Genomic DNA, 12,296 nt, shown 5'->3' with positions numbered 1-12,296 from the left:
GAAAAACAAAACCATTCCCCTTTCGCTGCGATAGTTTTGAATGCATTAAAATCAAAGCTTGAATAAATGTTTTTTTCTTCTCACAGTTGTCAATACGGATTTCAACATGGAGGGCACAAGTATAGCAATGGCAGTCTTCATTCCCATCACCCTCATCCTCCTCATCATTGTTGGGATTTACCTCTGCTTCTCCAGGTATACTGTGGATCGTGTGTGTGTATGTCTGAGTGTGTGCCTGAGTGTGTGTGTGTGTGTGTGTGCGTGTGCTGTGTGTGCATGTTCACATTGTGAGTTTGTGTGTGTGTGCTGATCGAATGGTGAACTTGTCTAATGTGTCAGTGTTGTTTACTGGTCGAATGTGCCAGTGCAGTTTGCTGGTCTAATGTCAGTGTAGTTTCTGGTCTATTGTGTCTGTGTAGTTTGCTGGTCTAATGTGTCAGTGCTGTTTGCTGATATGATACGATAATGTTATCTGATGTGTCTGTGGTGGCCTAGTGTTTCTTTACTGATCAAATGCATGTCTGTGCTGATCTGCTCCCTCACAGGGTGCATGGGAAGTCTCTGCACCTGCCTATGTCAACCTCCACACCTTACGGACACATCACAGTGGAGTCAGCCCTTGACAACCCAACCTTTGACACAGCAGTGAGCACCCCCGCCCCATTCCTTGTGTTCCCCGATAACGATGTCTCTTAGCGTTTTACGAAGACTGGAAAGATATGCCTTACTAAAGTTGTTTACTTTTCTAACATTCTAAAGAACGATGTAGCCTTAAGAAGGCTTCGGGAAATGCATTACATTACATTACATTACATTACATTACATTACATTATTGGCATTTGGCAGACGCTCTTATCCAGAGCAACGTACAGTTGATTAGACTAAGCAGGAGACAGTCCTCCCCTGGAGCAATGCAGGGTTAAGGGCCTTGCTCAGGGGCCCAACAGCTGTGCGGATCTTATGGTGGCTACACCGGGATTAGAACCGCCAACCTTGCGTGTCGCAGTCATTTACCTTAACCACTACGCTACAGACCGCCCCCCCTAAATGCAACCATGATCCTTACACACCTTTATTGTAGACAATGTTTTGATCCCAGTGGATCTTCGTCAGGTTAGGCACATCGCTTTATGTTTCTCCACCTGGACAATCAGCTTAATTTCCTCATCCGCTTTTGAACAGAATGAACAATGAACAATAACGGCAAGTTTAAGTTCAAGTTTCAAAGTAAACATCATGGCATAGATGGTGTTATGTCCTAAATAGGTTTTATATATATTTTCATGTTCACAAAGATAAGTTACAAAGTAGCTGTAGCACACAGTCATATAATGATTTAAAAAAAAATCTGATTATGTTTAGACTACACAGTATTTTTTCTCTGCCATCTCTTTAAATTACCTGAAATTGATTTCCTTGGTCCTTATAAGGTATTTTAGGGGCGTCAATTATTGTTAATGAATTTTTGTGTGCAGGCTTTTTCTTTACGGTTCATTGGTATTTATCAACATACACGTGTGGATTTGAAAAAAAGCTGTATTTACTCCTGTTTCATAAATCCCAGCGAGTGGTCAATGTGTGTGGAATAGCTTGCCAGGACAGGTAGTGGAGGCAGGAGCACTGGGGGTTTTCAAGACCAGGCTTGATACGGTGTTAGATTCTATTTACATTTTAGGCAAACTAGGCAGTAGGTACACTTAGGGGTAGGAAAAGGCAAGCATTGCTCGGCTGAATGGCCTGTCCTATGTTATGTTATGTTACACTTTAGTATTAAATAAACCTGGTGATATTAAAACAATAGATGAGCCCCCATACTCTCAAATTAACACCACACAAACTAATTTGGCCAAATTATGAATACTTCTTCACTTTAGTACATTAAAAAATATCCACAATAAAATGTCATAAAAAAAAATAAAAAAAACCTTTTGGCATGCTTATTGTTGAAGCACAGTGGCCAGTGCACTCATGACCCCTGCAGAGAATTTTCAGAGGGAGAGTGAAGATTGCCCCCTAATGGTCGAATGATAGCACTGCACAATCGTTTTGTTTCCATTGCAGTCACTGGAGATGGCATGGCTTTCTCTCTCTCTGGCCTTTGGCTGTGTTCACCTCAGACCTCTCAATCCAACATCTAGCCCCTCCCATCCACACCTCATTTCTCTCTAATTAATAATAAATCTGTCTCTCTCTCTGTTCTTGCTGCTTCTACTACTGTGTCCCAAAGAACAACGAGGTGAGTCTCCTCCCATCTGTCCGTCTCTCTGCCCAACTCCGCGCCGCTCTGATGCCTTCGCACTGTACCCTCCTCATAGCCCCTCACTTATTTAAATAAGGCAGTCTTAACAAGTATCTTAGTCTTATATTTAGACTTAAAATCTTATTTCAATTACTTTCTTTGCTTAAATGAGCCTGGAAAACTGGCAATGAGGTGAGAAAGTTTAACTCATGTCAATATTTGCCAATGGGGTGAGATAATTTTACATGTCAAGCAAATAGAAACTTAAAACAAGCTATTATTTTCTATTTGAGAGATAAAGTTATTACAAGACTGAAAACACTTTGTAAGGTAGCCATTTTTGCAGTATTCTCTCTGTATTATGGAGTGTGGTCCTCCACTGGACTCCTGTTTTGTGCGTTTGGCTTTGTTGCAGGAGACAAGAGAATATGAAGTTTCCATCTAGAGACAATGCGTACTTCAGCATGGTGGGAGGGTCCAAGTCTCTTCTGCCTTCCGGGAACGCTATCAACATCTCTCCTCTCTCTCCCACAATACCCCCTGTCCCCTCCTACACCTCCCTCCTCCTCCTCTTCCTCTCCCGTCAGCTGTAAATACCCCGGTCTTCGGAGGACTCACACGAGCGCTGCTGTGGGTTCGAATGACACCTTATTTTTGTAGAGCCTTGCTAGCGATGCCCAGGCAGCACTGTGTGTACAGATTAATGCAGCTATGCAGCAGTGCCCACAGCTAGCCGAGCAAACAAAACACACACGTCACACCAACAGACAGCAACCGCTAAGTCACATCACACGGATAGACAAAAAAATGCTAAAACAGTCTCATCACACCAATAGACAAAAAACCTTTAAAGCAGTCTAATCACATCAATAAGCAAAAAACCACCAAAACAGTCTCATCACACCTAGACGAAAACCGCAAAAAGAGTCACATCACATCAACAGACAAAAACAGCTAAAAGAATCACATCACATCAGCAGACAAAAACAGCTAAAAGAGTCACATCACACCAAGACGAAAACCGCAAAAAGAGTCACATCACATCAACAGACAAAAACAGCTCAAATTCACCTCACACCAACAGATAAAAACTGCCCATCTGTTTATGCCAGCCCTTACATTGTATTTCTGTGTTTTATGTGCGCTTTTATTACTGTTTTCATTGTCCTTAGTACATTGTACAGATCCAGAAACTGTATCTGAAAATAGGGTGATAATGTAGAAAGAGAGCTGGAATTTGATTTGAGCTGGAACTGGACAAAGGGCACAGCCCAAATGGCCCATGAGGACACACTTGAACTGGCAGTTAGTTCGTCGGAGGGAAGAAATGAAGAGCCGCTCCTATCAAAACATGCCTCTCCTCTTCTCTCCCGCTCCATCCCCTCAGTCTGCGGGATTCCTGTCGCTTCTCATCCCACACTCTGTGTCCATCCTCCGCGTCGCACCATCAGGAGCACGTGGACCGTGCGAAACCAACCAAAATAATTAATCAATTATAATAACGACACTGGTGCCAACAGGCTGTGGAAAGGTGTACCTGGTCATGAACGTTGTTCTTTAGCGTCATGTTTAATTCCATGTGCTGCATGTGAGGTCAGTTTTCCTGCACCCTGTAATGTACGCTTGTTTGGTGCTGTCTAATCCTGGCTTAATTTAATTTGCTTTACCGACTTGCATTCGATTTTCAAAGTGTTTCTACACTCAGAAATACAGTGACAGTAGGACCAAATTTCCCGAATGTACCCTGAAAATAATGTTCTCTTTGGTACAAATGAGCAGTGGCGTCGTTAGAGGGTCTATCTTTCGGAGCTTAAACCCCGAATGTTTGAGCCTAGCCCCGAATATTTTTTGATTTGAAAAATAAATAAAGTTGACTGGTGTTAGACCGTAAACTTCAGAGAGTCAAGCGCTGCAAGTGAAGGAGTTGGCTGCTAATGAAGTTAATTAATCAATGGTTTCGGAAATCTAATATGCTAATATCTCTCGGAATGTGGCTAAAAATTATTAGATTTTTTAACGTTTTTAACACGTCATAAATTGGTGGTGCTGTTGAGGGGTTGGGGTTTGCTCACGGCATTCACACGCGTGTAAATGTACATTATATGCAGGGTGCGATTTGTGGGGGGGGGGGGGGGGGGGGGGGGGAGAGAAACAAACAAAAGGAGTGGGAGCATTAAAAAGGTTTGTGTAAAAATGCATACACCGTGACGGATGGAGCTCCGCTGTCTGTGATGCGCTCAATCCCCAGCAGAGCACAGCGAAAAAGGTGGAAATTGATCAAAATGAACGCGTCTCCACACCGGTGATGAAACTGAACGGCCAGATGGAGCACATGGAAAGCAGAGGGGAAGAAATCCCTCCCATGCAGCCTGACCGAATGTGTACAGTATATGTGTATGTCCATATACTTAATAGACTGCACATAGGGGGATTGTTAATTAATAACTTTTAATGGGTTTGAGTTAACCTATTGAGTGAAATTTCCAATGCAGGTTCTCTCCATACAAAGCGCACAATGACTGGCTTCTGCAGGTAACAATTAAATTGTACATTTAGGCAAACATAATTTATACCCAAAATATTCATAGCAATATTTGACTGATTTATAGATAGTGTCACATTTATCAAATAAAAAAACACACACAACTCTCTCACTTTCTGTCACGTTATGTAGCCACTTCCAAACCAAGCTGGTTTGAATGCACGATTCTGTTCCAAAACATCGGTCTGGAAAATCAAAGTTGGTATTATTGCTGTATTGGGTGTTGTTTGTGATCTCGGAAGCAGTGCGAACACCAGGCGAAAACGATATAGAGTCGAGCTGCTTTCCTGGCTCATCTAGGCTTCAGTTGTGCTCCTTTTAGGATTTGATGGTTTTTCAGGAAATGCACGAACAGGAACCGTGAAGTGTAGTAAACGTAACCTTTGTAGCCTATGGCGTGCATTTCTAAATTATTATTAAATTCATTATTGCAAATTACGTGCCAAATATTCTCAAAACATACAACGTTCATGTCAATAACTACAGCAATATTATGCATTATGTTTTAAATGCATTTATTTAAATTTTTATAACGTAATTCAGACAAACATTTTCGCCATTAACTCGCCAGGGGGTGCTGAAGCACCCTCAACGCCCCTAGTTTCCGCGGCAGTAAATGATTGCGCTAATTAAATAATTAGGAGCAGAAGTTGGTCGGAGATCCCGAAACGGATACATCTCAATCGCTGCTGTAGGCATTTGAAGTGACATTTTTAACGGAACTGACATGTTATAATTCTACATAAAACTGTAAGCCTTTATTTTCTCTCATGCTCAAGAAGAGCCGTGGCCTGGATATAGGCTCACGGTTCAGCTGATGGGACTGAAGTGAAGGCAATTGGTGGCTGTCAGGGTGCACTCTGGGATTATTGCGAGATAAAGTTCAAATAGTTCTAAAGAAATTACCTGAAAACATTTGAAATTGAGTTTTTTCATGATTGCAGGAACATGTTTAATTGTGAATTGGCCTTTGTGCTCGAAGCACTGCTCTGATTTCCTGTCAGCACCTGGCAGCTGCTTCCCCTTTCAGGACCCAGACCCAGTGCACCATGAATGAGCCCACAGTGACAAGACTAACAAGTGATCTGAGCAGCCATCTTTCAGGGGACCGCTATACTGACAGGGTATAGTCAACCCTGTCCACCCTGGGCTGTGTGTGTTTCTGAGTGTGTGTTTGTGTGTGTTTGTGCATTGCATTAATGTGTGCCTGCTTGTGTGTGTGTTTGTGTATGGTGCATGAGACTGCCTGTATATCTGTGTGTGCGTACGTAAATGTGTGCGCACACAGTTCTGAAAATCATCCATCCTCTTACCTCAGCTGCCCTGTACTTCACCACAAAACAATTTTTAGCTAATTTAACAGATCAAGGTGTATCTGATTAGTTTTCTCTGTGTGGCTGGTCAAAGCAATCTCTGTACAGTAATCCCGGCAGTGAAAGTACAAATAATTTTTAATTATGACACCTCTACCCTTCCTCATTTTTGAAGAACTACAATGGTCGGATAATTGTGTGCACGCTCTAGTGCCAAAAAGCCCCATATTCAAACATGGCTGCCTCCATGAAATGGCTTCATGCCTCACTGAGCAGCTCCCATAAGAATCCCTGGAACTGGTAACCGGGGCAGCCTGTACCCTAGTGGCTAAGGGCCATGACTGGGGCAGCCTGTACCCTAGTGGCTAAGGTACATGACTGGGGCAGCCTGTGGCCTAGTGGCTAAGGTACATGACTGGGGCAGCCTGTAGCCTAGTGGCTAAGGTACATGACTGGGCCAGCCTGTAGCCTAGTGGCTAAGGTACATGACTGGGACCCAGAAAGTTGGTTGTTCAAGCCCCAGTGTAGCCACGTTAAGATCCACACAGCAGTAGGGCCCTTGAGCAAGGCCCTTAACCCCTGCTCCAGGGGCAGATTGTCCCCTGCTTGGTCTAATAAACTAAATTGCTTTGGATAAAAGTGTCAGCTAAATGACAAATTATTATAATTTTTATTGTTGTTATTATTATGGATAAGAGGATGCTATCTTTGGTTCTTATATATCTCCATGTGTCTATTGCCCACCCAAGGACTGTGAGTACCTGGTAATTGTAGTCTTTACTAAAGCAGCTCTGGTGGAGCATATGCAGTGATTTGGAGTTACAGGTAGAGAGCTGGCTGAGAGCTCATTTCAATGAGGAAGACCGCTACTCTTCTACAAGTCAAAGGTTATTTTACCTTGGAATTCCCCTTTAAGACACATGACGGCTAACAGCTACTTAGCTCTCCTGAATGACTCTCCCCTCAGTGCAGAATTAGCAACAAAAAAACCCACTACCCACGTACACTGCTGTATATTTATGCAAACAAGCCAGGTCATTTTCCCAAGGGCACAACAGCAGTGTCTCCTGGATTTGAACCTGCAACTGTCTGGTTACTATATTCCTTCATAACACTGCCACCAGAAGCCTCAAGGGACACATGCAGTCCTCCTGCTTATCACCAGACAATGTGTGTGTACATGTGGTGTCTGACATATTGTTTATAGGAAGCATACATTATTATTCTGTCATTTGAAATGGTCCTATTTACTACAAAAGCAGTGCTGATTATGGCATTCATTTGTGTTCTGTGTTTGATGTCTGTTATTGTTTGTATTTCTTCAGGTAAAATGTAGCCAATAATTTTATGAATCAGACAGATTATATACAAATTATATCAAGTAAATACATACACTCAGTGAGCACTTTATTAGGTATTTATTAGACTTATATAGGGAGGTAAAGTGGAAGACCTGCTGAAAGGCATTTCCGGTATACAGTATACTGTAAGTGCTATGCTAGCGGGTTTCATCATCGATAGCAACAACAGCAACTTCATATAAGCAAATGAAGTTGTTGTTGTTACCGTCAATGATGGAAGCATTAAATCATTCTACAAACATAAAATTACAAGGATCATCTGCAAATTATCGCAATGCAGCCTTTTGTTGCTTTTAAAAACAAATTGTAGTAACGACCATAAGGTCAGATTTGAGTACCAAATGCAACCACAAAGATGATCTATCCTGGGATGGCCTGTCTCATGGGAGGCACTCATACATTTGTGCCCATTAGGTTTTTTCCCCCAATTGTGCTTGATATCAGTTGCAGGTTGCAATTATTAGGCCACTGATTACACAAATGTATCCTATTGTAACCAAGTTTATAAGTTAGAATCATGCCAGTTCAGTCAGTTTTTTTCAATCGCACAGGACAATAAATTAATACAGACACACTGTCGGTGGCATTATAAGTTTTGTCACATGAAAGGGAAAGCATTATGGGACCCAGTAGCGAGACCGCAGAAGTGAGTTCAGAGTCTTTATTAACTTGACGGCAGAGTATACAGGCGAACGTCGATAGCCAGCAAACAGAATCAGCAGGGAATAGACAGTTTGTTAACGAAAGTCCAGGCAGAAGTTCAGTACACCAGCAAACAGCGATAACAGGGATAATCCAAAAAGAAGTCCAAGTCACAGGCAAAGGGTCAATAACAAACGGGCAAGCCAAACAAAAACAGAATCCAGAAACGAAAGTCGAGAAGCCAAAATGGGTCAATAAACTACGGGTCAAAACAAAATAGAAGGATAAAGCAAGAGGCAGAAGTATAAGACAAAACAAGTCCTAACAGAAATCAATTAGAAATAAACGCTGGAGAGTATGGTTGGGACACCTAACAATCTGGCAACAAAAGACAGAAAGAAAGGGGGTTAAATACACATAACTAACTTGAATAAAAAGTAGACACAAGTGGGAACAATGATAGTAGGCAGGAAGGAAGTACATATAAGTGGAGTGGAAAGGTTCAGACATGAAACGAGACTCAGGTGATACAAATTAATGAATGGAACAACCAGGAAACAGACTACAGTGTGCACAGAGGGTAATAACAAATGGAAATACTAAGCTCTTAGACAAAACTAGACAATGAATAACACAGAACCTGATTATCTCGGCAATCTAAAAATGCAGAACATGCCTTTTTATGAACTGAAATCGCATCATATTCAGTATATAGCTATGAAAAACATGCTTTGAATCCACACTTCAACGTTACGTAGTTTGCTTATTTAGGTTTTCGTGCTCTATTTAATAGGGAGCAGTATACCGGAAGTATCGTTCCCGATACATCTGCTTTACCTCCCTATTTTAGACGTATTAAATCTTCTGCTGCTGTTACCTATCCACTGTGAGTTTTGACATGTTGTGTGTGCAGATATGCTCTTCTGCATACCACTGTCGTATTGCGTGGTTATTTGCATTACTTCCTCTCAGCTTCTACCAGTCTGGCCCTTCTCCCCTGACTTATGTCATTAACAAGGCGTTTCTGCTCACAGAACTGCTGCTCACTGGATGTTTTTGTTTCCCCACCATTCTCTGAAAACTCTAACGACTGTAGTGTGTGAAAATCCCAGGAGATAAGCAGGTTCTAAGATGCTCAAATGCTGTCTGGCACCAACAATCATTCTACGGACAAAATCACTTTGATCACATTTATTTTCCATTCTGACATTTGGTCTGAAAAACAGCTGAACAACTTGAACATGTCTGCATCCTTTTTGCATTTAGTTGCTGCCACATTATTGGCTGATTAAATATTTGTATTAACAAGCTGGTGTACAGGTGTAGTGGTCACTGAGTGTATTAACATGCAGTATAAAATAGCTGGCAGTGAGGTTTGGTCCATATACACAATTTAAATAGAAGCCATCCAATTGATTTTGTTAAGCTTGACTAAATACAATTTTAAATGTCACTTCAGGCAGAATTTGTTCAAATAAGACCAATATTTTGGACACTTTTTGTTTTACAGGCAAAATTTCTGTTTTGCTTTAACTTCTGTCCATTATCACAAGGGAAAACATACATCATAGAGTGATGTGATGACAACAGTTATTCTGTAATCTATTTTTGATTAATTGTAAAATGTAATAACTTAAAATCATCATATAGATGAAGAACCTCTTAATAAAATGGATTGTTCAAAATTTGATTTTGTCAATTGTCATTTTTCCGTTAAGAATGGTATCTTGTGGTAATGTGGGTAATTCTTGATCAAGACATCCAAGTTTGCCTCTCAACACTGTACGAAATTGTGAATATGGATAAAAGAAAATGTAGGTGAATTGGTAAACAGGGGCAATCAAGGTACTTTCCTTCCCTCAGTGAAGCCTGGAAGGCAGCGTCTTTTAAAACTAGAAAACTTAATAGCGACAGATTAGCAAACTAGCTTGCTCAGTAACATAGGTACAGATAGATTTTATGAAACTGCATTAAGGTAAAACTGCCTGCGAAGAAAATATTTACGCATCATCAGTGGTTAGATGAGCTGAACGTGCTGTTTGCAGTCTTGGAGACAGCAGCTGCCTTCAAGGAATCACTGAGGAAGAAAATGACCTTGGGTGGGGGGTCCTCAAAGGGCCTGGACACCAGTTTGCTTTGGTCTAATTCGAATAGGGCCCACAGAACACAGAGACTGCATTTACACAGGGCCCAGAATTCTGTGCTACACCCCGTAACCAACACAGGTAAACAGGTAAGTAATATGTCTAAGTAAAACTACCTTGTAGCTACCTTGATGTTGCAATACATTTTTTAAAGACTTTTTTCAGTCTTTTTTCTGGGAGAATAATACAAAGACTGAGATGTCAGCGACATGTTTCCAAAATGCTGGAATACTTCTTGCCAAAATACAACAACGGTACATCTACACCTTCTGAAGGTCCTGTTAAGTTTGCTTGTTGCACATCACAAATTTTGTCACAAAATACCTGCCTTGAGGGAAGACTGCAAGGGAAGGGAATGTGTTAAAGTGGAATGGAACCCAGCCTCGGTGGCGTCTGCACGAAACCGGACTCTCTGGACTCTTCACAGAAATGTGCCTGTTCAGTCCGCCAGTCTGCAAGTACAGAGAACAATATTTAGACTCTTTCAGACATACTATGTCATCATAGGCTGGATCCAAATGTCCAGTTTCCCCACACTTGCAGTTGAGAGTTTGGAGTGACTAGGCCTGCCCAAGTCTGGAGGGGCTAGGCGTGCCAAATTCTACAATTCATTAAGTCCACAAGGGGACTCATGACTTGGCCTGCACATTCATGTGCTCATTCGGACTTTCATATGAAAGTATGAAGTTTAAAAATATTGAAAAAATCCCAACTGAATTAAGAATAGTTTAACTTAAAAGTTAAAGACTTGTGAATAATTTAGCAATATTATCAAAAGGTTCAAACAGGTAAACTAGACATTTTGAGAAGGGCTACTCTTGGTAGAGCTTGCAGCCTCAGTAGATCCTGAAGCCTATTTGGAAATATGAGACTTGACTACTGCCAACACTATCCAGAATACTTTCTAATAAATCGATGGCAACATGAATCTCAAATTTATTAAGAGGTAACCACATTGCTACATTGCGCTGTTTATAACTTATAATCACCACAATTCAGGCAAACGGCAAAAAACGCAAAATCCATCCCACTGCGGCAAAATGAATTAGCCCAAATTCAAATTGAACGTTAAAAGTGTAGCCTACTATTAAAAGAGCATAAAGATTCTGCAACTAGCCTATTCTTTGTCTGTGCAACTCTCCCATCAAATATATAAGCTTCTGCTTATCGGTTCTATGGATTTCTATGGGAACAGCTCAATGGTGCATGAAGCCAGTTCATGGAGGCTGCCATGTTTGACTATGGGGCTTTTTTTTTAGCACCAGCACATGCACACTGGGTACCTAATCATGAAGTGATGAATAGGCCTTGGAAGTTTGACATAACCTATAGCAAAACCTTTGCTCATATATAGATTTCCAGAACAAAGTATAGTTTCCCTATAGAAAACATGTATTGAATTGTCACAGTCTGTGATTTATGCTTCCATTTAATACTTGGACATTTTTATTCTGACACATTTCTCTCTGAATTGGGACTGGGTGCATTAAATTCCGATGCTACTTTCCAACCTAAATAATTATTTCCCACACAAAAAACTAACACTGCTGCCCATGTTATATACACCCATATCGGTTCTATGAGATGGGTTCCCAGGCTAGTCAAAACTACTGTTAGCCAGCAAAGAAATGTAAAGCAACCACTCAAATAACTTGCTTATAACTTGGAAATTGCTTATGAGAACACCAATAACAACAATAAAGATATTTATAGCAATATATGATTATTATGTAATAATAATGTGTATATTTCCTGAAAAAATGTGTTAACATTAAAATCTTGTTTGAATACTTTCTATACATTTTGCCCTTTATTCTCACAGCTTTGTTGTTGTCCAAAGCCCATACATTTATAGAATGCTCTACATAAAAACGTAAACAGATTCCAACCTTTGTAAATAAAATGTGAAACGTTGGGTTAACACAATCAGACGTGCAGTCATTAAATATGAAGAACCATTCATCCAAGAAGCATTACTGCTCATAAAGACCTTTTTATAGAGCATGCATACTTATATGCATGCACATACACACACCACTGGATATTTATTGTAAC

The 12,296-nt window shown here is 40.8% G+C and overlaps 1 protein-coding gene across 1 annotated transcript in view; it reads left to right on the top strand.

The window, feature by feature from the left end:
* Positions 1-696, top strand: part of LOC133107560 (seizure protein 6 homolog) — a 182,261-nt gene extending 181,565 nt beyond the window's left edge. Inside the window, exons 15-16 of the mRNA XM_061216552.1 lie at positions 87-195; positions 546-696. Coding sequence (XP_061072536.1) covers positions 87-195; positions 546-696 — 260 coding nt within the window. The remainder of the gene's footprint in view (positions 1-86; positions 196-545) is intronic.
* Positions 697-12,296: the final 11,600 nt, after the last annotated feature.

The sequence above is a fragment of the Conger conger genome, chromosome 13 (assembly GCF_963514075.1).
Source record: "Conger conger chromosome 13, fConCon1.1, whole genome shotgun sequence".
In the NCBI taxonomy this organism is placed as follows: Eukaryota; Metazoa; Chordata; class Actinopteri; order Anguilliformes; family Congridae; genus Conger; species Conger conger.
The sequence above is the reverse complement of the archived record's forward strand: the minus strand, read 5'-3'. Positions and strand labels throughout refer to the sequence as shown.